Genomic DNA, 25,486 nt, shown 5'->3' on the forward strand with positions numbered 1-25,486 from the left:
CTTCTGCTTTGGAGTTTCCTTAAAACTGTGAAGAGCAAACAGCATTAAGTTATCTATTTTGTTCTGTAATAGTTTGTTGTATGTTATAGGTAGAGAAAAGCCCCAAAGAGTTGCAGCTAGGTATCTTGACTTAAGTAAGGGCTGTGACACTGACAGTGCTTGTAAGATGCCACAAGGAAGGTGGTTTAGTAGGTGAAAAAAGAGTAGGGTTTGTATTTTACCTGCATGGTATTATTGCATTTTAATTAGTAGAGAGCAGTAGTTATTTGTTAGGAGGCATCTATTGAATGAGATTCTTCCAGGGCATGCGTTGAATATGGTCTTACTACAATGTTTCCAAAATAAGTTGGATGAGGAAATAGGAGTATGTTTGTTACGCTTGTAGATACAATTGTCAACAAACAGGGTTGTTTCTGTAAGGTGTGGGGTGATTGCTCTGCTCTGTTTGGCCCTGGTAAGGATTCAGTGTGAGTGCTGTCCCTAACTTCAGCTGTCATAGTTTGGGAAGAGTATGGATCACCTGGAGATGGATGAAAAGCAGCAAAAAAATCAGAGCTCCAAAGTATGCAAGGGGCAGTTGAAGGAACTGGTGTGTAGACTGTTGGTGGTGTTGCCAATGTGCTTTGTAATGGCGCTGCTTCTTGCGCACTGACATCATTTCAGGCTACTGTTTAATTCCTGACTACTCCTAGAGATTTTCAGTTGGGAACCATCTGGATCCCACTTTTGTCAGCTTTCATCTGTAAATATTTCCTAGCTTATTTGTGTGTGTGAGAGTGCAAGGGCGGAAGCTCTTGTGACTTGCAGCTGCAATGTTGAATTTGGCTGGGAAAGACCTTAGGGCCTGGGAAGTAGATATTGTTGCCTTTCTGTTCTGCATGAGCCTGGATTACAGATTTGCAGGTGACTACTGCCAGTGTGGCTGTAGCTGCATGGGGTTGCTGGCAGCCTGCCTTTGGCTGCATCCCGTCCCTACACTGTTTGCGTGACCCTGGCACTGGTTGTGCTTCTAGTTCAGCTGCCTGTAGCATGATTGCTCTGGAAAATCTGGTCGTGGGGAGAGGTTTTTGCTCTTTGATCTGGATGGAGACACAGCAGCGTGGGATAGTCTTTTCCTCTGCCCCATGTTTACTAACAAACTGACTTACAGCCTTTACTAGTGAGCGAGGTTTTACTTGCTGCTGAGAAGTTCTGGGAGCTGGAGCACAGATCTTCAGAACAACAGCTTCCCAGCTTAGCTCCATAACCAAGTACAAACATTTAGTAGTTTTCTGCTGGATTTGATGCAGTAAATACTGAATGAAGTATGAGTTTAGCTCTGGGGTTGCCATCATTCTGTTTCACTTGAAAGCAGAGTTTCCTAAAAATCTGTCAATTGTTTGCAAAGCTTCTTTTAATATCCATGGCTGTGTAATGTGTCCTGTGATGTTCAGAGGATTCAGTTGACATTTATCATGAATCTAACTGATCTGCCACCGTTTCCAGTGTCCTTCTTCCTGTGTTTCAACTAATCCAGTTTCCTGATTGGTCTGCACGTTAATTGTGTGGTGACAATCTGTTATATCCATGAAGGTCATGCCAACCACAGAGAACTGGATTTATAATAAATTGTAAAAGCTGTTAAATGGGTCTTACAGTGGGTGCTTTACTTTAACCCTTATCCATGGAGGACGATGTGTCCATGTAATTCTAAAGCCTTCCCCAGGAGAACTGAAGCTGTCTTTATCTTCTTTCCTTCTTCAGAGAAAAGGAACAGCTGAATTCCCTGCTCCAGGTGGCTCCGGTAAGTTTAGCATTTATTCTTTAGATACAGCTTCTCTGAGTGTCTGTGAAGGGTCCTTCATTGCCTACGCTTTGCCTGGAGCTCATATCTTTATTGTGGCAGTGCTGCTTATGGAATGGGCTTTGTTCATACAAAACCCACAGGTGCTGGGCTTTGGCAGAGGTGCATAGAGGTAACAAGATGTGTTGGCTGTTTTTTTTCTTTCTAGGCTCATGTACCTGCTTGCATAATTCCTATTTAAAAATTTCAGTGTTGTACATGCAGCATCCCTTTTTATCTGTACTGCTTGGGCTTGTTACATGACCTTGTGCTGTGCTCTGCTGTGACACAATCTGCTTTTCTGGATTGGTGCCTGTAACAGCCAAAATAAGAGTGCAGACGGCTGCTACTGTGGCTAAAATAAACCCCTGGTAACTGATCTAATTGTTGGTACTTGATACATCAAAGAGCAGACCACCTACCCTGAGGTGTGTGAAAACAGCTGTGTATCTTCTTACTCCTCTTCCCAAAGCATTTGTTCCTGAGTTTCAGGCTGACTCTGCTCAGGGGAGGTGATGGATTAGAGTATAAAAGTTTATTTGTCCGCAAGTAAGAGTCAAGTAGAGAACAAGCAACAGAGCAATCATAAAGAAAATATGGATTGTGGCTTAATGGGACAATGTGTGGTCTGCCTTGCTGCCTTCCCATTGGGAAGTATATTAAAACCTTTTAGAGTTTTGTTTTGTTTATCCTGTGTCTGTTTTCAATATCTTCAGTTGAAGAGAGAGTAACTTCATTTTATTGCTAAACCTTGGTGAAAGCTACTAGTACATTCTGCCTTCCGGAATTTCCTCAGTTATTTCAGAGTGTAGGGTAGAAGATGATGGGGATGCCAAGTCTCCCAAGAAACTGAGGGTAGAGTTTGGGTGGGGTTGGCGAGGGCACAGTCCTATTTCATTGCAAATATTCCTTCCAGCCCCAAATCCTGATGGTGAAGCTCCAAACCAAGTAAACAACAAAATCTCTAAATCTTTTCATGATGTATTTGAGAAATGTTCAATTCTTTGGCCTATTATTCTTATGTATATTTGTATATAGTTCATAGAATCACAAGGTTGGAAAGGACCTACAAGATCATCTAGTCCAACTGTCTTCCCATTACCGTTGCTACCACTATTTTTTCTTATATATGTGTATCTGTTTGAGACAGGGAACTCAGAAAGAGGGGGTTGCTTCTAATGAAGTTTTAGACAGCAGTGACTTTAGCAGCTGACAAAGTGGCTCTTCTAAAAATTCACTGATCCCAGTGAGCTATAGAAAGGAGATAGGCTGCTGGTAGAAAGGAGGCACCTGAAGATCAGTAGTTCTGCTTTTAGCTTTTACACCATGGATGGATTGCAGGTGCCCGTCAGAAAAAGGAGAGGATGCCTCATGCCTTCCTTTTGCATACAGGAAGGACAAGGCAAGCACAGGAAATGGGAGAAATGAAAGATCCTGGCAAGGAATGCACATAGGTTAAAGAAGTTGCTTTAACGCTATTGTAAATTCTTTAAGGTGGAAACAGTAAAGACCGAAGAAGTAGATATTCCACTGCAAGAAGAAGAGAGACGTCAGATGGAGGAGATCTTAAGGCTGGAGAAGGAGATTGAGAAGTTGCAGCAACAGAAGGAGGATCACATGTCTATCATCTGTGAGAACACCAGGAATGAAATCAACCGGCAGCGGGAGGAAGAGATCCAGAGGCTAGAAAAGGAGGCATCTAGAGTTGCCCAGGAGTTCTTGGAGCTGCTAGATTTTGGCAATCTGGATGAAAGCGTGCAGAACTTGGAGCGCTCACTGTCAAGTGAGGGGACACTTAACATTGACTGCAGCCTCGTCGCACCGCTGGCAGAAGAAGAGGTGGATGAGGGTTTTCATGCTGACGATGAAGTACGGCCAGCTTCCAATTTGGTGGCTGTCACTCAGAAGGGCATGAAGAACAGTGATAACTGCCTGGAGGGAGATGTGGGTACAAGACTTTCGCATCTCCAAAGGGAAGTGGGAGAGGCTGCCTCTGCTCCAGCACAACCCATGGAAAGGACCAGTAGCCCCAGGGAACGGAGTGCCCTCTCTGACCCAGCAGAAAGCAGTTGCAGCACTGTCTCAGATACACTGAGGAGTAACAGTGGCGAGGTGGGAGAGACAATTTACAGTTCCCCTCAAGATATAGAGTCTGACTATGACCATGATGAGTTGGATGGCTGTGGGGATGCAGGCAGTGCCTCAGCTGAACCTCTGAATGGTGAGGAAAGTCTGAGGCACTCCCATGGCACCAGCCTGGACTCCAACCGTGGCAGCCTGGACTCGGTAAGAATCTCCTTCCATTCATTTTTCTGGACATCAGCATATGACTTTGTTGATATTTATAACATCCTTGCTTGCTTACTAATGCCTGCTTGCTGTAGATATACTTGCTAATATGTAACTCTCTTATGTCAGCAATCAGTTTGGAGGAAAAAGTGGGGAGAGAGGCTGAAGGCCAGAAGGCTTGTGGCTGTCCAGCCTCATTGATACACAAGTGAGGATGTGTACCTAGGCTAGTTTAGATTGCTTCCATCACCGGTTATCAGCATAAGACTAAAAGCAGGCAATTGACATCTTGGAGGTATATGTCTTGCCTCAGAGATCCTACAGAATGAGTCTGAGCTGCTGGTGGGCTGTCACAAGAGGAAATGGGAAAGGCTGAGGTTTGGTTTATTCCCATCACTTAAATAAATTCTGTTAGTGTTCAGAGTCAAGGGGTTCTTTTCAGCTGTCTTCCAACCTGGGTCATCTTAGATCCCTCACTGGGCTTTCTGAGTGCCTCCAGGCTATGGATGCTTAAAGTTGTCACAGCAAACCCACAATAAAAGGATGTCAGATGAGCCCACAAATGATAGTAAAGAGTTCAGGTGTGAAGCCAATATCAACCATAAAAACCCTTCAGATGCAATGTCTCTGAAAGCAGGGACTTGAATGACAAAACATCTTACAGAAAGTTACTTATTAAGACATTCAGTTTACTTCCTTTGTTTTTCATCTGCAGTGGCAGATTTTGACTTCTCTTGAAAAATTGCATGTTTTTTTCCTTCTTGCATTTCCCTAATGTCAGCTGCCAGCTGTCTGAATTTGTTATGATGTGATCTGCTTGAATAAAGGTACCTTCTCCGTGGGCAGGTACTCATGGATCACTGTCAAGTAGTCTTTCAAGACATGAATCATCCTGTCATGGCGCTCATCACAGCCTCACCTGGTTTCTATCATTCTTCTTAAAGTTTAAATAGAATTGGAGGATTTTTATCTTGCTCCTCAATGAGGAAGACCAGTGAAAAATCCAGTTGCACTGTGTCATGGCACGAGCCACAGGGAGAGGTAACTGCAGCTGGCTCAGGGTCCCATCAGCAGCTGCTGATCCAGAAGTACCTGCTTTTTGAAGCTTAATGGCAACAGGGAAAATGAATACATGAAAAAGGAATGAGATGAAGAGGAGGGCAAAGGGGTTCAATTTCAATCTTTGTTCTTTAGGATTCGGTTATTCTGGAATGTGCTTTTTTTTTTTAAAGGAAAAAACCTCACAAACCTCCTAGCAGGGCATTTCCATGCCGGGAATAGATCAGTGCTCTGTCCTGTCCAGCATGCTGACCTGTCTGCCAGGAAAATCTTCTAAAATGAAAAATTCTCTCTTAATCCCATTAAATTAGATTTTTGGACTGTGGGCAATGCCATGAAATAGGAAGGCTTGCTCCTTCAGGTAACTGGAGTTTTCTAACTGTGTCCACTGCTGAATGTCTCTCCTTTTCTGCTATGAAAATTCCATGTTCTCTGGAGACTCTTGCTTAAGGCATTAATGGGTAAGCTGTCAAGCTTTAGTTTTACAGTGTTGTTCTTTTTATAAAGAGTGTATGTGTTTTACACCCTTCTGATCATGTGGTTCCTCAGTCTCATTGCTTTGCTCCAGTCCTCCTGTGACTGGGAGGACCTGAGTAGAATGGATTCTGCTTTTCTTTTTAGTTTTTGGACAGTGAAGAGGAAGTGGATGTTTACATAGATACAGATGAAGAGTTTTGTAATGGACGTGTCACCATCTTCAATGGCTCAGGACCACCCTATTTTCACAGCTATCTCTACATGAAGGGTAAGCAGCTTCAGACAAAGAACTGTATTAGGAAACCTGCTTTTCCTCTTTTATTTACAGCCATTGTCTTCCTTTGCATATAGTATATAGAGCTAGGAGGTGTGTATCAAGGATTAGGCTGAATACCTTTGGCTCTGAGGTGGGCCACTCAGTGTGACTCATTCTGAACTACAAGACTGAAGACCATATAAAAATACTTTGGTAGTGTGTGTATTTTGTGTATGTCTCACAAATTCTGTATTCCCTCTGTTGAACTTCAGCATACTCTTCATTCTCTCCCTCAGCTCCTATGTTGACAGTGGAACTGCAGTGGCACTTAAGTGCTCGTGATACAAGAACCAAGAGGGGAAGTAGCTGCTGTTGCACATTTGATGAGATCTTGTTCCCTTGCTTTGCAGGAGGTCTCATGAACCCATGGAGAAGGCGCTGGTGTGTTCTGAAGAATGAGGCCTTCATGTGGTTCCGCACCAAGCAGGAGGCACTGAAGTCGGGCTGGCTCTATAAAAAGGGGGGAGGCATGTCGACGCTTTCACGACGCAACTGGAAACGTCGCTGGTTTGTGCTTCGGGAATCCAAGCTGATGTACTTTGAGAATGATAGCGAGGAAAAGCTGAAGGGGACAATTGATATCAGAAAGGCAAAGTGAGTGAGGAATTAATCCTTTTGATCCCTAGTATTTGCTGTCTAAATTGAAGGCTAATGAAGTGTCCAGTGCTGCCATTTCATCACTTTAAAGAAGAACTCCCATAGGGACTGAAGAATCAGAAACATAAGGGAAGGGGAAGACAATTAGGTCTTCTAGTTTTACTCTGTAGGGAGTCTGGAATTATTTGTTAGTCTCTTTCCCAGTCTTGTGTTTCATAATCTGGCAGAAGCTTTTTGAAAATCATGGATGAAGCCAGACCAGGAGGAGCTAATTAAGTACATACCCCATGCAACCTACCCTACCCTGTCTCCATCTGCTTCTTGGCTTCTCAGGCATTTCACAGAGATGGTATGAAGCTCACAGTGCGATTTGTGTTTGGCAGCTTATACTGTGCCTTTTCCTGAGCCTTCCATGTTCTTTTTGCCACAGTAGCCAGTTCCTCAGCTCCTGCACTCGGAAAGGAGAGACTAGTCATCTTTTAGCTTTGTATCCCTATGAAGTGCCAAGAAGAGTGGCACATCCCACTTTGTAAACGGCAATCTATACTGACTTCCCTGTTATCTCTTCTATCCAGTCTGTTGCTGGCTTGAAGAAAATTCATTTAACTCCTTAAGTTTTACTTTTATAGTAGATTAGTGTAGAAATCTATTTAAAAGGCTCCCAAAAGTCATAATGCGAACATGACTGAAACAGTTTATTCCTGTAAAAGATTTTTCAGCACGTGGCTCTTGTAATTTGCTGTGTTCCAGGGAGATTGTGGACATTCATGAAAAAGAGAATGCTTTGGACATCGTGACAGAAGACAGAGTTTATCACATTGTGGCAGAGTCACCTGAAGATGCCAGGTATAAGAGGGCTCTTTTGTTGGGCTTGTTCATTTGGTTCAGATCTGACCTAGCTGCTCATGGGAGAGCCTGGGAAACGCAATCCTGGGAGGAAAAATGTTGGGTCCTAGGAGTCATCTGCTGGGAATTGCCACCCCTACTCTGGGGTCTCCCTGTCTCAGCTACGAGGTGGTGGTTCAGCCTATCAGTTGCTCACAGAATTGACACCTTCTGCACGTGGCTCTGAGCTTGCTGTTTTCAAGGGTTACTTCAGGAGACACACAAAACCTTAACGTAAACTGGAACCCCTAATAGCTGATTTATTTATTAAATGGAGTCTTGAATCAAACAAAAAGTCTATTCATGTTGCCTGTAAATGATTGCGAGAGCAGCTGGGTTTTATCCAGGAGACAGAGAAAATGCTGCGGCTTATCAGAGTCTGTAGTGTCATCTGATAAAATCTTCCCAGTGCAAAGCAAACAAATGACTCATATCCTTCCTTCTTGGCGGCCAGGCAGTGGGAATCAGTTATTTGAGGGCAGGTTGGACAACCTGTTTGGGCTATAGAAAGCCAAGTTATGAGGTTGCTAAGCCTAGCTCCTTATGTCTTCCGCACCATTCTTCCACTCTCAGCAAGTCTTTGGCACTGTCAGCCTGGCTAGTGCAACTGTCTCCCTTTATCTACTTTCATCTGACTCTGTGACTTATTCAGGTTTGTTATTTTGTTTGGGTGCAGGGGGAGGAAGGGGTAAAGTGTTTGGACACAAATAAATGAACAGAAGTAGACTGAAGAGCAGCTATACAAATGAGAAACAAGCAAACTCAAGGGGCAGTAGCTGGAGAGATAGTTGTTTCTTAACTCAGAATCTTTACTACTGCAGTAACCATGCCCAGGGATTACAGAATGCCGTTACAGAATTGCTGGAACAAGTGACACTCAAATGTGGTCTCTGTGTCACGGCAGTCTCTGTCCTGACGGAGAGGGCACCGCCACTTGCAAGGAGCAGATCAGCAGATGTCATAGAGTATCCAGTTTGAGAACCCTCCATGAAGTGTAGACGTTTGCTGATCTCACTGAAAACTGCAGATAAGAATCTGATTGTTCTGCAGCAGAGATTCAGTCTCCAGATAGGTCTGTAATAAGAAGCCCTTTCACAGACAAATAGCTTCAGTCCAAACAAGCTTATAAAAACCTCGTGATTAATAGAGAGCCATATGACTTTCAAGTTTATGAGCAGATCAGAGAGTAGTTAAGAAGGCTCCAGGAGTCTGTAGGACTTGAGTCCCTGAAGATCCCAAGTGACCCTGTCTTTACACAGGCTGTATGCTGTTCTCATTTTGCTGCCATGTGCTGCTCCCTGGTGAGGCTGCTGCCTGCTTGAATAGCAAAACTGGGTTTTGTTGGAGCAGCTGTCAGTGAGTTGGAGAACACGCACTGGATTTTCATGGGTAAATAGGAAGGAAGACATTAGGGTATGGTATGATCAGCCCAAGAGATGTCATGCAGCATAGTCTGTAGGAAACTGTGAATGAAGCAGTGTTCCCACTGGCTGCTTTCCAGGTTCTTTGATGATATTCCAGACCTAGTTTCACTACCCCATCCTAACTTTGCGTCTGTTTTGATTGCCAGCGATTGGTTTAATGTCCTGAGCCGAGTACACAGTGCTACGGCACAGCAGCTGAGGGAAATGCAAGATGAACAGGCCAACCCAAAGAATGCTGTGGTGAGTTACTGTGCAACCAGTCCGTGGGCATGTCCAGAGCCATCTGCGTTTAACTATTTTGTGCGTGTTTTTCCAGCACGTGGCAGTGCAGTAGTTCATGAGATGTATAAGAAAACTGCACAAAGCTGGTAGAACTGAGGGTAAGCAGTGAGGAGCAGGGTGATTGTGCTGGCTATCAACTTCATCACCTGTGGATCTCCTCTTTGGTTCACCTCTTGTAAATGAAACGTTTTTGGGTGGGATTGTGGGCTTTTTGTCATGGTTTCTGAGACAGGAGATAAAGAGTTGAGAACAACAATGTGTCTTACTGGCACTGAGATGTGGAGGCAGAGGTTATTTCAGACCTTTGTAGTGCTGTCTGGAAACGTGCAGCTCTTTCCTCCTGTCCTCTGGTGTCCTTGCACACCTTCTCATGCTGTTAGATATCAAAGATGACTCACTCATGCCTTCCTCTTATGCTCATTTCTACTCAAGCTATCGGAATTCATAAGGGTGTTTTTAAGCCTAATCTTATTCACCAAGAATGATGCCTGTAACTTAAGATGCAAGCAATTCCTGTTGCCCGTCTCTTTTGCTGTACAGGGAACCCTGGATGTTGGGCTTATTGACTCTGTCTGTGCCTCAGACAACCCTGACAGGTAGGTACCACAACCTGACCACCTCTTAGATTGGAAACTCCCTCACTTATTTTTGTGGGTAGGCCCGGATTTTGTTTGTGTTTTGTATTTGTTTAAGCTTGTATGGGTTTGTCTCACACATAAACACTCAGCTGAAGTCCTTAGTGTTCTTCCAAGCTATCCTACTTTCTAGGCATGAAGGTTACAAGCGTGATATTGTCTTTGAGAGAAAATTTCTATACTCTCCCATCCAAAAAGTGAGAACAGCATAATCTTCTTGTAATTTTTGTATCACTTTGCATTTGCATTTGATCATTTCCTCTAGTGTTAACAGTTCAGCCAGAGCCCAGTTTCTCACTGCAGCACTGAAGTAAAATGTTAGCTATTAAGCCATTTACCTCTCTGCCCTGGTTTTGGTGTTCTCGTTTGCTTTCTCACACAGGTTGCAGAGACTTCATGGCTACTAGTTTAGATGATGTTTATCTTGGTAGCAAACTAAGATTTCTTTTCATTAAGAGCTTTTTGCTAGTATCCAGCCCAGACTCCTTATAGTTAATCTGTGTCCTACTGAAAAGAAAAAATAAGAGAACAAATAGTAAGCTGAGCAGTCAGAATTTCTTTGTGGATCTGCTGAGGTACACTCTTCTGGAGTGTCAGTGTTTGAATTATGTTAAACAAATTCTGAGGAGAATGCTTATTTTTTTGTGATTTTACGCAGCTTATTTTTATCTGCTGCTGCTGGGACCTGCTTTTGCTACTGCATCACTGCTTTTAATAAGAGCAAGCAGAGCAGCTGCACTAGCTCAGCCCAGTGGTACCAGCACGAGCTCAGCCCTAAGTCCTATGCTTATGAAACCAGGACGTTTTACATCTGGTCCTTAGCTAGTGAAGGTGTTATAGGTTTAGAAAAATGTTTAATTCTACCTGACACGTCTCCGCATTCATCAGTTTGCAGACAGGCTGCATAGGAGGAGATGCTTGTAATTGTTTTATTTTTTTATGCTTCCCTGTAACTTTGTATCCATAGGCTTTCTGCATTTCCTGCAGGACACTGGAGGATGTGGCTTTGAGTGTGTCATAACAGGAGATATTTGTATGGCTATGACTGATATTTACTGCTTATTTTTTCTTACAGACCAAACTCTTTTGTGATCATCACAGCAAATAGAGTGATTCATTGCAACAGTGACACCCCTGAGGAGATGCATCACTGGATCTCTCTGCTGCAGAAACCAAAAGGCGAATCTAAGGTGGATGGCCAGGAATTCCTTGTGAGAGGTAATAAGAAATGCATGCAATCATGCTATGTGAAACTCATCTGTTTGTGGTCCGAGCAGGAGGTTTGAGTGTAGCTAATCCAAGTGCTTAGCAGCGTTTAGCAGCAGCGTTTTGGTGCTCCCAAAGCACAGCCATTGCCTGCTCCCCCTGACTTTCTGCTGATTGCCTTCTGTGCTCTGCTAGCACTGGCTCTTCTCTGAGTCAACTTCAGTGAGTTCAGAAAGCTAGAAGTGGAAGAATAAGTATTTATTTGTATGTTTATTTTTCTGGTGTTAGTTCCACAGCCTATTTCAATACACTGTCCAGCAAATGCCAGCGGGGAATAGGAGGGAGCATTGCTGCTTTGGAGCAGCTGGCTTAGACTGACTATAACATGACACTGCAGCTTTTGTTCTCAGAAAACTCTGTTCCTTCTGACACCTGTCATGTTGAGGCAGAGGGGAGGGGGAGAGAGCTTTGTGAGATTGCTGCTGTATTCAGCTAAACAAACCAACCTGATTCTGATGGACGCAGTGAGAATAATGCTGTAAGGCTGAGCAAAAAATAAACTCTGTCTCTAGTTAGAGCTTGGCTGGAGATGGAGGCAGTCATCTCATGAGGACTTGTAAATGATTTATTCCTGTAGTCATGACTTGGGAGAGAAGATGCCCTGATGGCGGGGGCGAACTGTCACAGGTTGCTGAGAAGAAAATACATTGGGCTGAAGGATTGAACAGATCAATGGAAATCTGTCTGACTGCTTAGAGTTGCTGTGCAGGATGCTACTATAGCCAGTAAAGCAAGACTGGTAGTAGGAGCGTTTTGCAGGGTGTTTGCATTCTGATCCCAGAGCGAAGTGCAGGTTTGCTGTTGGGGTGGAAGACAACCACTGACATGTCTGTGTTCCTGTGCTAGGCTGGCTTCATAAAGAAGTTCAGAGCAGCAACAAGGTGTCCTCTCTGAAGATGAAGAAACGCTGGTTCGTGCTGACAAACACTGCCCTTGATTACTACAAGTCGTCTGAGCGCACAGCTGCCAAGCTTGGCACACTTGTGCTCAATAGCCTCTGCTCTGTAGTGCAGCCTGATGAGAGGGTCTTTAAAGACACAGGTAAGAAGAGGGAAGCAGTTCTCAGCAGGTGTTCAGTGTTTGGAGTGGCCTGAAGAGGGGAGGGTGCAGGAATATAATGTGTCATGCTGAGATGCAGTCTTGAGGATATCTGAGGCTCTGTAATTGCAGACATAATCCCCACACAAACCATAGGAGACTCACAAAGGGCTAGAGAACAGTGTGCAAGTGATGGTAATTCCTTCACACCTGATGGCAATGCATGGTGTAGATGTTTTATCACTAAGCAGCGTCATTATTTATCTAAACCTTTTCTAAATAGACCTGAGTTCTTAAAGCTCAAAGATTAATACCATTAACACTATAAATAATTGGGATCAGTGTGATTCTCTTAAATAACAGAAATGGTAAGCACCTGAGGTCTTTCATCACTTAGCTTGCTAGAAACAAAATATGGCAGGGATCTGTCCTGTTGGCTGGTCATTTTTCTGAGTGATAATCACACAGTGTAGCCCAGATCCAATGTGTGAATGTGAGCTGCCTGGTTGGTGGGGAAGTATGTATGTTATGATGTGATACTGCTCTCTTGGAAAGCTTTGTTGGGACCATCCTGCTGCTAAGCCCATTTTGGAAACTGGGAATGGTATTGCCTGCCCAGTCCATTTTGACCAGGCACGCCATGCTTCACTATCAAAGCAGCAAAGGTTTTCCTCTAACATGTTACAGGCAAAAAGGGAAGATGAAGTGGAAACAAGTTTCACCTTCCAGCTTCTTTGTGTCTCTACAGGCTATTGGAACATCATTGTTCATGGGCGAAAGCACTCGTACAGACTGTACACAAAGCTGCTGAATGAAGCTATGCGCTGGGCCTCTGCTATTCAAGGTGTCATTGACAGCAAAGTTCCCATAGAAACACCTACACAGCAACTCATTCGTGACATTAGGGTAGGTGGCATCATGCTGATTTCTGTGTGGCTACGAATGGGACTGCAGTCTTAGGATAACAAAACAAAAGAAACCAGAACAATTATCTGCCTAAATAATCAAATCTATTATAAATTTTTTTTTAACTGGAATTGTACTGTGAAACCCTGGGCTGTGTGGTCCTAGGACTGAAGTAGTGGAAGTCAGCTAATATCACTAAGCTTTAAAAAAAGATTCAAGAGGGATCTGGGGAAATATACTTGGCTCTCCTAAAGGTCTTTCAGGATGAGCAAGCATTTGGATGGTGGTGATTCTGGTTATAAAGTTTAATTTCTCAAAAGCTTTAAGTCTTTTTTGCAAAGGCACTGAAGAAGTTAAGCTGTAAAGAGGCAGGAGTAGAGTCCTCTCGTGGACGAAATAATATCAGTTAAAGGTTAAGCTACAGAGGTTTGCATTAATAGTTGGGTTCTGTATTGGAGAGAGCATTTCCAACTGCTTGTGTGCAGGCTGATGTGTCACTCTGCATTCAGGAGTGATCTCAAGAAATGAATAGCAAGCTGATGAAGCTTCTGGCAGTACTAAATTATAGCAGTCAAAACTAAAGTTGGTTGTGAGGATTTACTAAATGTCTTTTGACAAGTTATGTGGGGTAAAATTGTTGAATTTCAGAGCTGATAAATTTCAAGTAATGTGCATTGGAAAAAACATACATACTGTGATGAGCTATAAAAAATGATTCAAATAGAGAGTAAGCTGTGCTGGGAGTCATTGTGAAGTCATGTAGAAGACTGTGATACCAGTGTTGTGTGATAGTGACTGGTCTGTATTTTGAACACTGTGTGTGTTTGTAGACACATGTAGCGTCACCAGACAAATTCAGGGAGGGCAGGATCATTGTTAGATACTGAACATGATGGATCTGTGAACAGAACATCCATCAACCATTTATTATTGGAAGGATGTACCAGGATGGAATCATGCTATATGTTTCATATGTGACTACAGTAGGCATGAGCCACAAACCACATTTGGAGTCAAGACCCTGTGCTTGTTGACCTTTCATATTATCCAGTATGGCTATTCTCAATGTTTTATTTTCAGAAATAATGTACAGACTGATTTTAGATGTGAATTATGCTTTTGTCACATAGTCCCTGTGTGAAACTTCTGAAAGGTGAATAAAGGAGGTTAATTTGACCCTAAACATACAAGGACATCTTGGGAATGACTATGGCTATTTGAGGACTTGCTTTTTCTTCTAGGAAAACAGCACTAACCTTGAAGTAGTGGAGCAGACGTACAGGAGGAACCCAATCTTGCGGTACACTCAGCACCCTTTGCACTCCCCTTTGCTCCCACTACCGTATGGAGACGTTAGCGTCAACTGTAAGTATTTTAGCCATGTGACAGTCTCTTATTTTAATGATCATGAAGGAGCACCCCAAAGTTGTTTTATTAGCTCCCTCTGTGCAGGTGAAGTTCATTTGGAGCAGTGCATCTCGCAGGGTTCTGAGAGGAGGAATCGTGCCTTTCTCTTCCCAGATTGTGTTCTGCATCTGCAGTGTTCTGACTGAGGAACACTGATTCTTACAGTAAATGGTGGAGGTAGTTGATCTAGTTTACAGCCTGCCTTTTTGAGTTGCTGATGGTTCCACTGTAAGTCCTAGAACAGGATTACAACATGAATCTGGCAATGGGATAGTATTTGTGGAGAAACTGATACCGACTGCAAGTGAATCTTGCCCTCAAATGCTTTAGGAAAATAGACGGATAGCCTTCAAATAGCTGAACTGTGAGAGTGGCACTGAGTCATAGCATGAGCGTGATGAATTTTTGCCTGTGTGTATCAGCATAGAGAGACCTTATGTGGGGGCGGGGGGGGGGGGGGGAGGGGTGGCAATTTTATTTCTACTAGGAAACTCTTCCTTTGAGGGATTTGTCAAAGGATGGCAATTGAAATGTCATTAGTAGAGGTTACGGAGCAAGTCAATAGAAAGAGTAGAATAAGCTGCTGAGACCAACTGGTCACCTATGTAAGGGAACTTAGGAGGGCACTAGGTGAATTATTAATAGTAACAAGCAATATCTTCTTGCTTAAAAGTGCCCTGACACCAGAGGAATGGCATTTATCAAAAGAATGACATATAGGTAATTAATGCCTCTCTTATAAAAGCGCTTCAGGAGAGAGCTGGAGAATTTCAAATCAGTAAGTCTGACTTCAAGAATCAACACAGTCTGTAATAGACAGTAGCACTAGGGAAGGAGGCGATAAGGCCTTTGTAGAAGCAAATTATACCTCAAAAATGTCTCGAGCTCTTTGAAAGAGTTGCCAAGCCTTACTGGTACAGGTTATCCTCTGTTGTGGTGTAAGTGGGCAGATTCCTGGGGCGTATTTCGGCAAGCCTTTTAAACAAGTGTAATTGCTTCAAGATTATAAGGAAACTTTAATGAGTTAATTCCATATTTAAATGATTAAGAAATAGGAGTAAAAGGAGTTTTTAAAAGAGAATGGTCATCAGAGGATTTCAGTGCTAGCATTGGTAGTGTTTGATGTATTCGTAATTGAAGTAGAAAAGAGGATGAGGACTGAAGTGACAGTGTTTGGTGATGATCCCAGACTGCAACGTTAGAACTGAAAGCTGCTGATGTACAGGTGACATATAGAAGAATTTTTAATGCAGAATGAGTGAAGTACAGGGTGTTTTTTTCCCCAGAAATAAACTTCAATCTGGATAATGGAAAGCAATGCATTTGAGGAAGAACAGACTGACTCAAAACAGTGCTGGGTCTGCGTGATCTTGTTCTGCTTAGGGAAGCGAGCACCAATTCACATAGCTTTATGAAAATGTCAGCTTTTATGCTGAGCAGGGAAACAAAGCAGCTAATGCTAGGGTTTGAATGCTTAGAAAAGGAAGAAGAAAAAGGCTTTATACTGCTATATTGATGTGTTGTGCACTTGCGTGTTGAATACAGAATGTGTTTTGGACTTCAGTTACAAAGATGTGGGAGAAGTGGGGAAAAAATATTTTCAAAGGTTATCAAAGGCACAGAAAAATTTGCTTCCAAAAAAGAGATTAGTTGGAGGAAGACTCTTGAACATCTGGAAAAAAAAGGCTGGAGGAATGTCATGGAGAAAGAGGAGAACTGTTTGTTGCCTTTTGGGATGCAGGGATCAAACTAAATGACATATTAAAAGCACAGAAGCAAAGAAATAAGTATAACGTCTAAGAATAGACTGGCACTCGAGATCAGTTTATCACTTGTTTTGTATTGGTTTTTTTCTGTGAACTGAATTGGATTTCAACATTAATTACCTTTAAAAACATTATTCTTTTCTGTGTGGGATATTCAGAAATGAATTTGCAGTTGTGACAAGTTGAATATTGGCAAATATTACTTAAAGTTGTGTTTGCATGCAGAAAGTTAATGAATTGTAAGTTCAAGAGATAAGCCAGTGCAGCTCCTCAGGTTGCTCTTCCATCACAGACTATACTGTCATTGCTTGTCCTACTGCTGGAACAGTAGGAAGAGGGTGATACTCAACTCTTGTCACCTTTATGATTATTCCCCAGTGCAACAAGAAAAGGGTTACAGCAGCTTACAAGATGAAGCAGTGAAGATCTTTAACTCCCTTCAGGAGATTGAGACAGTGTCTGACCCCATACCAATTATCCAAGGCATTCTTCAGACCTGCCATGATCTGAAGCCCCTTCGTGATGAAGTGTATTGTCAGCTCATCAAGCAAACGAATCACATGCCACATCCCAACAGCACTGGGAACCTGCACCATTGGCAGCTGATGGCATGTATGAGCTGCACTTTCTTGCCCAGCAGAGGGATCCTTCGCTACCTCAAGTTCCACCTGAGGAGGTGAATGTCCTTTTCATTTGTGTTATTCCCTTTCTCTACTTAACTTGCACTGTCTGTTGTAGTTATGTGTCTCATCCTCCTCCTATGGTGAAGTGAACCTGTAGAAAGGCGAGGAACATGCTTGCATTCATTCAGTGAGGTATTCTACAGCACCCATAGGCAAAATGGCTATTCTGGAGTAGCAGATACAGTAAATTGGTTTTACAGGGGTTTTCACTTTTTTTTTTGCCTAACTAAGCACATGTAATGCTTACAATATTTATTTTTAATCTGCTTTATCCATCAATTTTTGTGAAATAAATTATTTACATTTCTTCCCAATTTATGCTCAGCATCCAATGCATCTTTCCAAAGCAGTCTGTACTGGGATGAATGATAGGAAAGGCCTGTAAAGTCTGTTCGATTCCTTCCGAGTTAGGAAAGAGTGAGTTGAAATTTGGGCAAATACACAAATAGTTGAACCTTTTGGATGCTTCAAAGTTCAGTCTGCTTTTTTCATATGCTCCTGAGGAATCCCACTGCAGTGACCAGTGAGAGCAGCATCTCTAATTCCAGGAATTAACTGGGCCTGTCTTCCTGCTGTTGTTTGACATTGATGTTTCTACCTGCAGTAGTCCAAGTTATTTGGTAATGTTCTTGCTTTCTGTTTTGCTGTGTAATGGCTTATTTTACTTCTTTTTCCAATTAGGGTAAAAGACCTTTTTCCAGGCTCAGAAATAGACAGATATGCACAATTCATCACTGATTCCCTGAAGAGAACAAAGACGAGGGAGTTTGTGCCCTCCCAGGAGGAAATACAGGCTCTTCTCACCCGTGAAGAAATGACCACAACGGTGTACTGCCATGGTGGGGGCTCCTGTAAAATCACCATCAATTCTCATACAAGTGCTGGGGAGGTAATGCATTCATAGCATCAACCAGGTCTAAGAAATCTTCTGTGTCTAGGTACAGAGTCTGTTGATGGGGCTCCTTTTCTATATTAATCTCCGATTTTTCAGGGCTTAGGAAAAGTGTTTTATACTTTCTTACCTGAGTATCTGAGTTGACTACTGTGAGAGATGGGCTGAGTACAGCTGTGTGTATTGATAGTTCCAATGACCTAAGTCCAGCTATGCCAGCTGCCATTACTCCATCCAGCTCTCACCATTCTATCTCCATTCTGTTCATGGCTGCTTGTGGTGGCATTCATCCATCTGCACAGTCATTCTGCTGGGAAAACAACATATATCTTTTTTTTTTCCCCCTGAGAAGCTCACTTCTGAAAGGGTGTGCAATGCCTACACTATAATCTGTATCTCTCTTGTTGTGTTTTTTTCTTGCAGGTGGTTGAAAAGCTGATCCGAGGTTTAGCAATGGAGGACAGCCGTAATATGTTTGCTCTCTTTGAGCACAATCAGCAGGTGGACCGTGCTGTTGAGAGCAGAGTGATTGTAGCTGATATCTTGGCCAAGTTTGAGAGGTAGAAGAATGTTCTGCAGAATCTTTGCTTTACCTCCCAGTTGGTCATAGTTAAGTGAGAGCATAGTCAGGTAGTTTTATCCAAAGGAGATGCAGTGTTTCTGAAATTCATTTTGATGTGAGCTCCCTTTTGGTGAGGTTCAAGTGCTCTTTCTCACTGTGGTGAAAACCATATTCATATCTGTTGCAGTGATGAAGAAGCATTACCTTTACAGGGCAGAATTAGTGGTGCTTTTATCAAAGAGTAATACTTTCCTAGCAGAGCTCAGAGAAAGGCTGGTTAAGTCACTGTGCTGTCTTGATCATTCCCTCCGTATGAAAGGGAAATACTGCCTCCTGGCAGTGAATTCTTACGGAATGCCTGTGCCCCTAGAAATACTGAGGGCTGTCAGCAGTTCAGAACAGCCATCAAAATGAGATTTCTTTGCAGAGTAAATTTATTATTGTGGTTAATGGAATGGGTTAGTGTTGGCCACACAAATGAATACCATCTGTGACCTCCTTCTCCAACGGAATGATATAGCATGAAAGCATTAAGCAGTGGAGATGGAGATGCTGCTTGTCAGATGTTTGGAACGGTACGGTCACAGCCATCAGAGGTTGCTTTGATGCCTATGTAGATATTTCTGAACTGCAAGGAGTAACCGTTCGCCTTGCTTATTACGAATGTATACAGTTCTTAGGGACCATCTCAACAATGTAGCTTCCAGTGCCATTTCCTTTGAAGTTCTTGGCTTCGTCTCTTCTAATTACAAGACACATGAAAGTTAATCTATTTGGATAAATGATTCAGGGTACTCAGCCCAGTGCCCTCTATGAAAATGTCTTGGTATCAATTAGCTCTGATAACATTCTTGTCAATTTATATCATAACAGCTATATCAGAAGAGACAGCCAAGATTTGAGTGGGCATAAATGGAGCTCTAATTTCTTACTGTGGACTGTGGTTTTTGCAGAGAAACTGTCGATGCCATTTTGTATTTTATGTCTATTCTAAAGAGAAAAATAAGTTGTTCCAAATGGTGACAATACTCTAGCTGTGAAAAGCATCGAGTTTAAATGGGAAGAGCACCCTGAGAATGGGGAATATTCAGTGTCCTCCCCCCAACTCCTTCAAATGTCTAGTTCCATTGATCCATTCTGTTGGAAGAACTTTGAGTTCTTTTGAGTAAACATTCAGTTTAACTAAGAGGAGTAAAATGGAAGCCATCAGAGAAGTCTGCTGTGCTGCCCTGAGATTGCCTTGGCACATTAGGTAGTTTTGTATGCTTTCTTCAGAAATCCAGGGGTACTTCTATAGCATGAGATGTACTGTGGATGTTCTGTGGTGCTTCAGGTTGTAGTTTTGTTTTTGTTTCTTTTTGCTTACAGACTTGCTGGTTCTGAGGAAGAGGAGGAGGAAGGACAATGGCAGCTATATTTTAAACTGTACTGCTTCCTGGATATAGAGAATGTTCCCAAAGATGGAGTGGAATTTGCTTTCATGTTTGAGCAGGTAAGCAAGCAGTGGGAGACTTTGTTTCCAAGGGTGGCAGGAGCACATTGGAGTATACAGAAAACTGGATTATCTTGGCTTTAGAAGTGGGAATGCTGATCTGAACAGAAGAATTTATTACCTTGAATTTTTGACTAGAGTCTACTCAGCAAACAGACAGAAGTTATCTAGGGAATATGAATATTAAAAGCAGGGTCTTTCCTTCTCAGATTGGCTTTGTCTCAGGGCATGTGCAACAGGAATCTGTACGTGGACCCAGCTGTGAATTATGTCTCTGCTTTCTAATGAGTCTGGGGGACTTTTTGCTCCTTTGTAGGCTCACGAAAGCCTCATAGATGGTCATTTTCCTGCACCAGAAGACACACTGCAGCGCCTGGCAGCACTCCGGCTGCAGTACCTTCATGGAGATTATTCTAAAATAAGTTGGAGTCTGGATGGAATCTACCCAGTTAACAGACTGAAATCCAAAATACTGCACTCCACAAAGAGCAGTGGTACCAGCAGTCACACTCTGGAGAGGCGACGGACCAGCTTCCTTGAAGGGACATTGAAACGTGGCTTCAAAACAGGCTCTGTAAAGAAGCAGAAGGTAGAAGAGGAGCAGATGATGGAGATGTGGGTGAAGGAAGAGCTGTCAGCTGCTCGTGCAAGCATAGCACAGAAATGGACCAAGCTGCAGGGACTCTCTCAGCATCAGGCCATGGTGAAATACATGTCCATTGTAAAGGAGTGGCCAGGTTATGGGTCAACCCTCTTTGACGTTGAGGTGAGAGATGTATAAATACATTTAACTGCTGCCAAGGAGAGGGGTCAGCCTGGAGAACAGATACAGCTCTGTGTATGATATGGCTTAGCAGCAGAAGGGAACTTCCAGAAGTCGCTATTCTGTCTGTGTAAGCTGAGAGAAAGCTTGTAGTACCACGTACTCAACAAGGTGTGATGCAGAGCTCAAGAAAACTGATGCATCCTGCTTAACTGGGGGAGATGATAAATTCCAGTTTCATTTTTGGACATTTTTTCTGGGCTTAGGAAGGCAGTAGCTAGCAGAGTGAAAGTAAAATGAGGCCATGTTGTAGTTGACAGCTAAAAATGCAAGCCTCCTCTGCAGCAGTGTTACAGAAACCTCTCAAACTGGGTCAGTTTGGCTGCTGGGATTAGCCTGCTACAGTAGGAATCTGCAGCTCCATTTTTTGTTGTTGTTTTTATGTTGTCTGGAAGGGTTCTGTGCCCTTACTGATTTTGCTGTAAAATAATATATCTGTAAAATGATGGGTTTTAAATATAATCAGAAGTGTTAGGTACTACAGTCAGTTATTACTCCATTACTATTTACTTACAGCTGTGTCATTTCTAAGTCTTTGTGGCTGGAGTATCTAGATGCTTCCTTCTGCAGGCTTTTTTTTTTTTTTTTTCCCCTACTGGGATAGAGAAACAAAATATCCAGCAGCAACCAGAAATCGATTCCTTGAATTAAAGGTGATTTAATTCTCCACTGTACTGATGCAAGATTTCTGTTCCTGCAGTGTAAGGAGGGAGGCTTTCCAAATGATCTTTGGCTTGGAGTCAGCACAGAGAATGTGTCTGTCTACAAACGTGGAGATCCTAAACCACTGGAGACTTTCCAGTACGAGCACATTGTTTTCTTTGGAGCACCACAGCCCAACACCTTCAAAATTACAGTGGATGAGAGGGAAATGTTCTTTGAAACTTCCCAGGTATGTGAAAGCATTTGTTGTACGTGTGCTATCACTAGCACTCCAGTAAAGCCCTAATTTGAGGATTAGACAGGGTTATATGTGAGATCTCTTGCTGAATGATCAGGACAGCCAAGGAAAAGGATGAAAGAAGCTTGAACCTGAAGTGTTGTGGTACCTGGTCCTGAATACAGAGATGTACAGAAAAAGGAATGATGCTGGTTAGAAAGTGAAGGAGTTTGAGTGGTCTTCCAGGGCATGTGGGATTTCAAATTTTGGGTGCTTAGTTCACAGAATCACAGAATCACACGCAGAATTACCCGGGTTGGAAGGGACCTCAAGGATCATGTAGTTCCAACCCCCCTGCCTGGCAGGGCCACCAAACATACGCTTTTACTAGATCAGGTTGCCCAGGGCCCCATCCAACCTGGTCTTGAACACCTCCAAGGACGGGGCATCCACAACCTCACTGGGCAGCCTGTTCCAGGACCTAACCACTCTTCTAGTAAAGAACTTTCCCCTAACATCCAACCTAAATCTTCCCTCCTTCACTTAAACCATTTCCCCTAGTCCTGCTATTATCAGCCCTTTCAAAGAGTTTACTCCCCTCCTGGGAGGGAGGCTGCAATGAGGTCACCCCGCAACCTTCTCTTCTCCAGGCTGAACAAACCCAACTCCCCCAGCCCTGTCCTCATAGGGGAGGTGCTCCAGCCCCCTGATGCATTCTTTGTGGCCCTCCTCTGGACCCTTTTCAAAATCTCCATATCTTTTTGTACTGAGGGCTCCACACCTGGACACAGTACTCGCAATGGGGCCTCAACAAGAGCAGAGTAGAGAGGGACGATCACCTCCCTATCCTCGCTGACAACCCTCTCCCTGAGATGGGAGCCCAGGATCCCATTTGCTTTCCGGGCTGCCAGAGCGCACTGCTGGTTTAACTCATGTTAAGTTTCTCATCTATCAGGACCCCTAGGTCTTTTTCTGCCGAGCAGAAAACAGTTACTTGTTTATAAGTTGGGACTTCACAAAATTACAAAAAATGAAAAGATGTTTGAAAGTGTTACACGTGCTTTTTGAGTTACAAGCTTTTAGATGTCGGTAAAACAGAGCATAAACTTGTTGAGGACTAACAGGTACTGCTGTGAGATCGTGGTGCTCTCCCAGCAGAATCTGTTGTGTTAACTCCCTATCAATGCATCTCAGAGGTGACATGGGTCTGTTCCTTTACAGTTTGTGCATTAAACAGCATTCTAGAATAACCTAGAGAGGCTTTTCCAGATAGAAATATCACAGTGATTTTAACATTTATTTGTAAATGCCTGTCATTATCCTTGTTTTCATTGCCCAGGTCATTTGGGTATACAACTGTCATGATCTCAGTTCCTTCTTGCTTATCCTTGCTGTGACGTACACATTTAATCTTGCATACCAAATTTATGATGCCACGACTTTGGACAAGGGGAGTCTTTCTGCAAAACAACTGATCTGATCAATGGAAATATGTCTTCAATGTGCTTATCTCATTGTGTTCCTTCTCCAGGTGGGTGAGATAATAAAGATCATGAAAGCATACATCAACATGATAGTGAAGAAACGCTGCAGCGTCAAATCGGCCACCAGTGTGGACAGTCGTGCCAGCATCTGGACTAGGTGATAAGAATGGACTGCCAGGAGAGAGAGGCAGATGTTTGATAATTGGTATTTGCAACTTGCCAGCACAAGTGTAGCGAAGATGTTTTTAAGAACTCCACTCGAGTGACTACTGTATTAACGAACTGAAGTGGCATCTGCAGTACCTGGGATTTGCACCTCTGCCCAAAGACATTAAACAGTAACAACTTGTTAAATATTAACAGCCCAAACCTTGTTTATCCTGGCTTGTCTGATGAACAGTGTACCTTTAAAGAAGCAAAGACAGAAGCATCCTCCTTCTGCCTGTCCTCTCTGCTGCTTTCACAACTACCTGCCATATGGGTGGAAACAAAACCACAGGAATCTGGACTGTACAGGAGGCAGGCTTTCAGCTTCATTAAGAATATTCAATATGCAAACATCTGGGATCGGGGACCATAGTATGGGCTGCAAAGAGAATATTTTGTTTTTATTTATTTTGTAGGCAACCCTAAAATAAGTCACGCGGGTTTTCTCTTCAGGATATCCTAATGATCTGATCTGGTTTAAAAGGAAAAAAGCCTTTTTTTGCAACTGAAGCCAGACCATCCAGCTCAGAGGTCAAACACTACGTGAAAGACCATTAAACAAACAACTAAAAACACATAAGGTGAGTTGTTACCTTCCAGTGGCGTGTTCACAGGTACATATATGTAAAAAAAGAAATGGCACCTTAAGTAAAAATTCTGACTACTCCATTGTAGAAGAAAATAGTGGGGTCCAGCACTGCTGAAATACCTTGTCAGCTGCCATTCTGGGTGCATTCCACAGGGCACCTGTTGCCTAAAAATGAATGACAGTCTTTTGCCTGGTACAGCTCAGAAGGTGAGACTGACTTAGTTGCATTTCCAGAAGATCTGTTATACACAAACTTGGGGTTTTGGATAGAAGTCAGAGATTGCAGTGTCTGCATTAGATCCCTTATTTCTCTAGATGGGGGTGGAGGGGGGAAGAAGGGATTTTTAAGGCCAGTTAGCTGTGCAGGAGAAGATTAACAGACCAGAAGATGAGGAGTCAGCATGCACCAGGTTTGGATCAAATTCACCTCTCCCAGAATAGTGCACTGCACGAAGATAAACCACGGTGTGTAATCCTGCTTCTCTCTCCTCCCAAGCCCACTGCAGCATGTGCAAACACTGCCTACCTGCCACACAAGCCAGCCTACAAGGACAGCCACCGCTGCGTATTGCACTTCCAACTGGAGTTTTGCCTTAAACAGCTTTTCTGAAGGACCTTACGGACATCCCCTTTGTATCACGAGGAACAAACAGACAGCCGGGGTCACAGTCAGTGCTGGGGCAACCTGAGACGTGAGACACATATGGCTCTGCATGCTGACTACATGGCTATCAGCACAGCCTTGGTTATCCCTGTCCTAGCTCTGCACTGTTCCTGTGTTCTGGCTGTGGGGTTGCTGCAGGCAGCTTGAACCCACTTGGGAATGTAACTCCCATTAGTATTTGTTGTAATTTTGCTCATTTCTATTACAGAATTCCTTCTGCTGTGTTTTTTGTTTTGTTTTTTTTTTTCTTCTTCATTTGTAACTGGCTTTACAAGATGAAACATTAATAAATTATTGGATTGCACAGGCTCTACTCACTGCTGGGCATGTTGTGCTGTTTATTGAGACATCTGAGGTTCACAGCTGAGCCGCCCACACTGCGCATGTGCAGGGCTTGTTCTTTCAGCTGCTTTCAACACCGCAGCCATTTTAATTTCCCTGCGGCTCCCAATCTGGTATTCCCCGGTCCAGCACTGCTCTATTAAAAGCCCACTTAGTAATTTGGTCAGTAATAAATTTGTTTTCTTGATAAAAGCTGGTCACATTCATTCTGTTTATGAGCATAACAGCATCATTTAAAGCCTTACGTTCAGCAGTGAACAAGTTGTAATGTTTTGGTATTTATTTGTAACCACCCCCAAAAATAATAATAATCTTTCTATATACATAAATATACACATAACTCTCATTTTATTATTTCCTTTCAATACTCTTTGGATGTTTAATATATGTCCAAAGCAATGAATAGATAGTGTATTTCATTTTCCAAGTGTATGTGTGTATATATATAAATACATATATATAAACATATACATATAAAAATACAATTATTTATATATATATATATATATACATATATATATACACACACACACAATTGAATACTAGATAACTATATGCTCTAAATAGATATAAAATAAATGCACTAGCCCCAGACAGCAGTTTGTGCATGCACTTGTGGTTAACAGCTGTATCAATTAAGTTAATTAAGAGCCAGGTGTACCTCAGCCTTTGTATTACTCAGACTTCAGAGCCTGGCAG

The 25,486-nt window shown here is 42.8% G+C and overlaps 1 protein-coding gene across 2 annotated transcripts in view; it reads left to right on the forward strand.

Moving 5' to 3' along the window:
• The window catches only part of LOC107316896 (unconventional myosin-X-like), a 64,999-nt gene extending 40,236 nt beyond the window's left edge, over positions 1 to 24,763 (forward strand). Inside the window, exons 24-42 of one of the 2 annotated variants that reach the window (XR_001556636.2) lie at positions 1,744 to 1,783; positions 3,317 to 4,108; positions 5,792 to 5,915; positions 6,314 to 6,557; positions 7,311 to 7,406; positions 9,016 to 9,109; positions 9,692 to 9,747; positions 10,862 to 11,004; positions 11,899 to 12,093; positions 12,839 to 12,996; positions 14,238 to 14,361; positions 16,548 to 16,845; positions 17,534 to 17,741; positions 18,168 to 18,304; positions 19,675 to 19,798; positions 20,115 to 20,564; positions 21,322 to 21,513; positions 23,033 to 23,773; positions 24,278 to 24,763. Coding sequence is in view for 1 of the 2 variants with exons in the window: in XM_015868909.2 (XP_015724395.1) it covers positions 1,744 to 1,783; positions 3,317 to 4,108; positions 5,792 to 5,915; positions 6,314 to 6,557; positions 7,311 to 7,406; positions 9,016 to 9,109; positions 9,692 to 9,747; positions 10,862 to 11,004; positions 11,899 to 12,093; positions 12,839 to 12,996; positions 14,238 to 14,361; positions 16,548 to 16,845; positions 17,534 to 17,741; positions 18,168 to 18,304; positions 19,675 to 19,798; positions 20,115 to 20,564; positions 21,322 to 21,513; positions 23,033 to 23,146 (3,589 nt within the window). In the remaining variant the exon portion in view is untranslated. Of the gene's footprint in view, positions 1 to 1,743; positions 1,784 to 3,316; positions 4,109 to 5,791; positions 5,916 to 6,313; positions 6,558 to 7,310; positions 7,407 to 9,015; positions 9,110 to 9,691; positions 9,748 to 10,861; positions 11,005 to 11,898; positions 12,094 to 12,838; positions 12,997 to 14,237; positions 14,362 to 16,547; positions 16,846 to 17,533; positions 17,742 to 18,167; positions 18,305 to 19,674; positions 19,799 to 20,114; positions 20,565 to 21,321; positions 21,514 to 23,032 lie in introns of both variants that reach the window. The other variant, XM_015868909.2, reaches the window with a different exon arrangement.
• The last annotated feature ends 723 nt before the right edge of the window (positions 24,764 to 25,486 follow it).

This window comes from Coturnix japonica, chromosome 7 (assembly GCF_001577835.2).
Source record: "Coturnix japonica isolate 7356 chromosome 7, Coturnix japonica 2.1, whole genome shotgun sequence".
Taxonomy (NCBI): domain Eukaryota; kingdom Metazoa; phylum Chordata; class Aves; order Galliformes; family Phasianidae; genus Coturnix; species Coturnix japonica.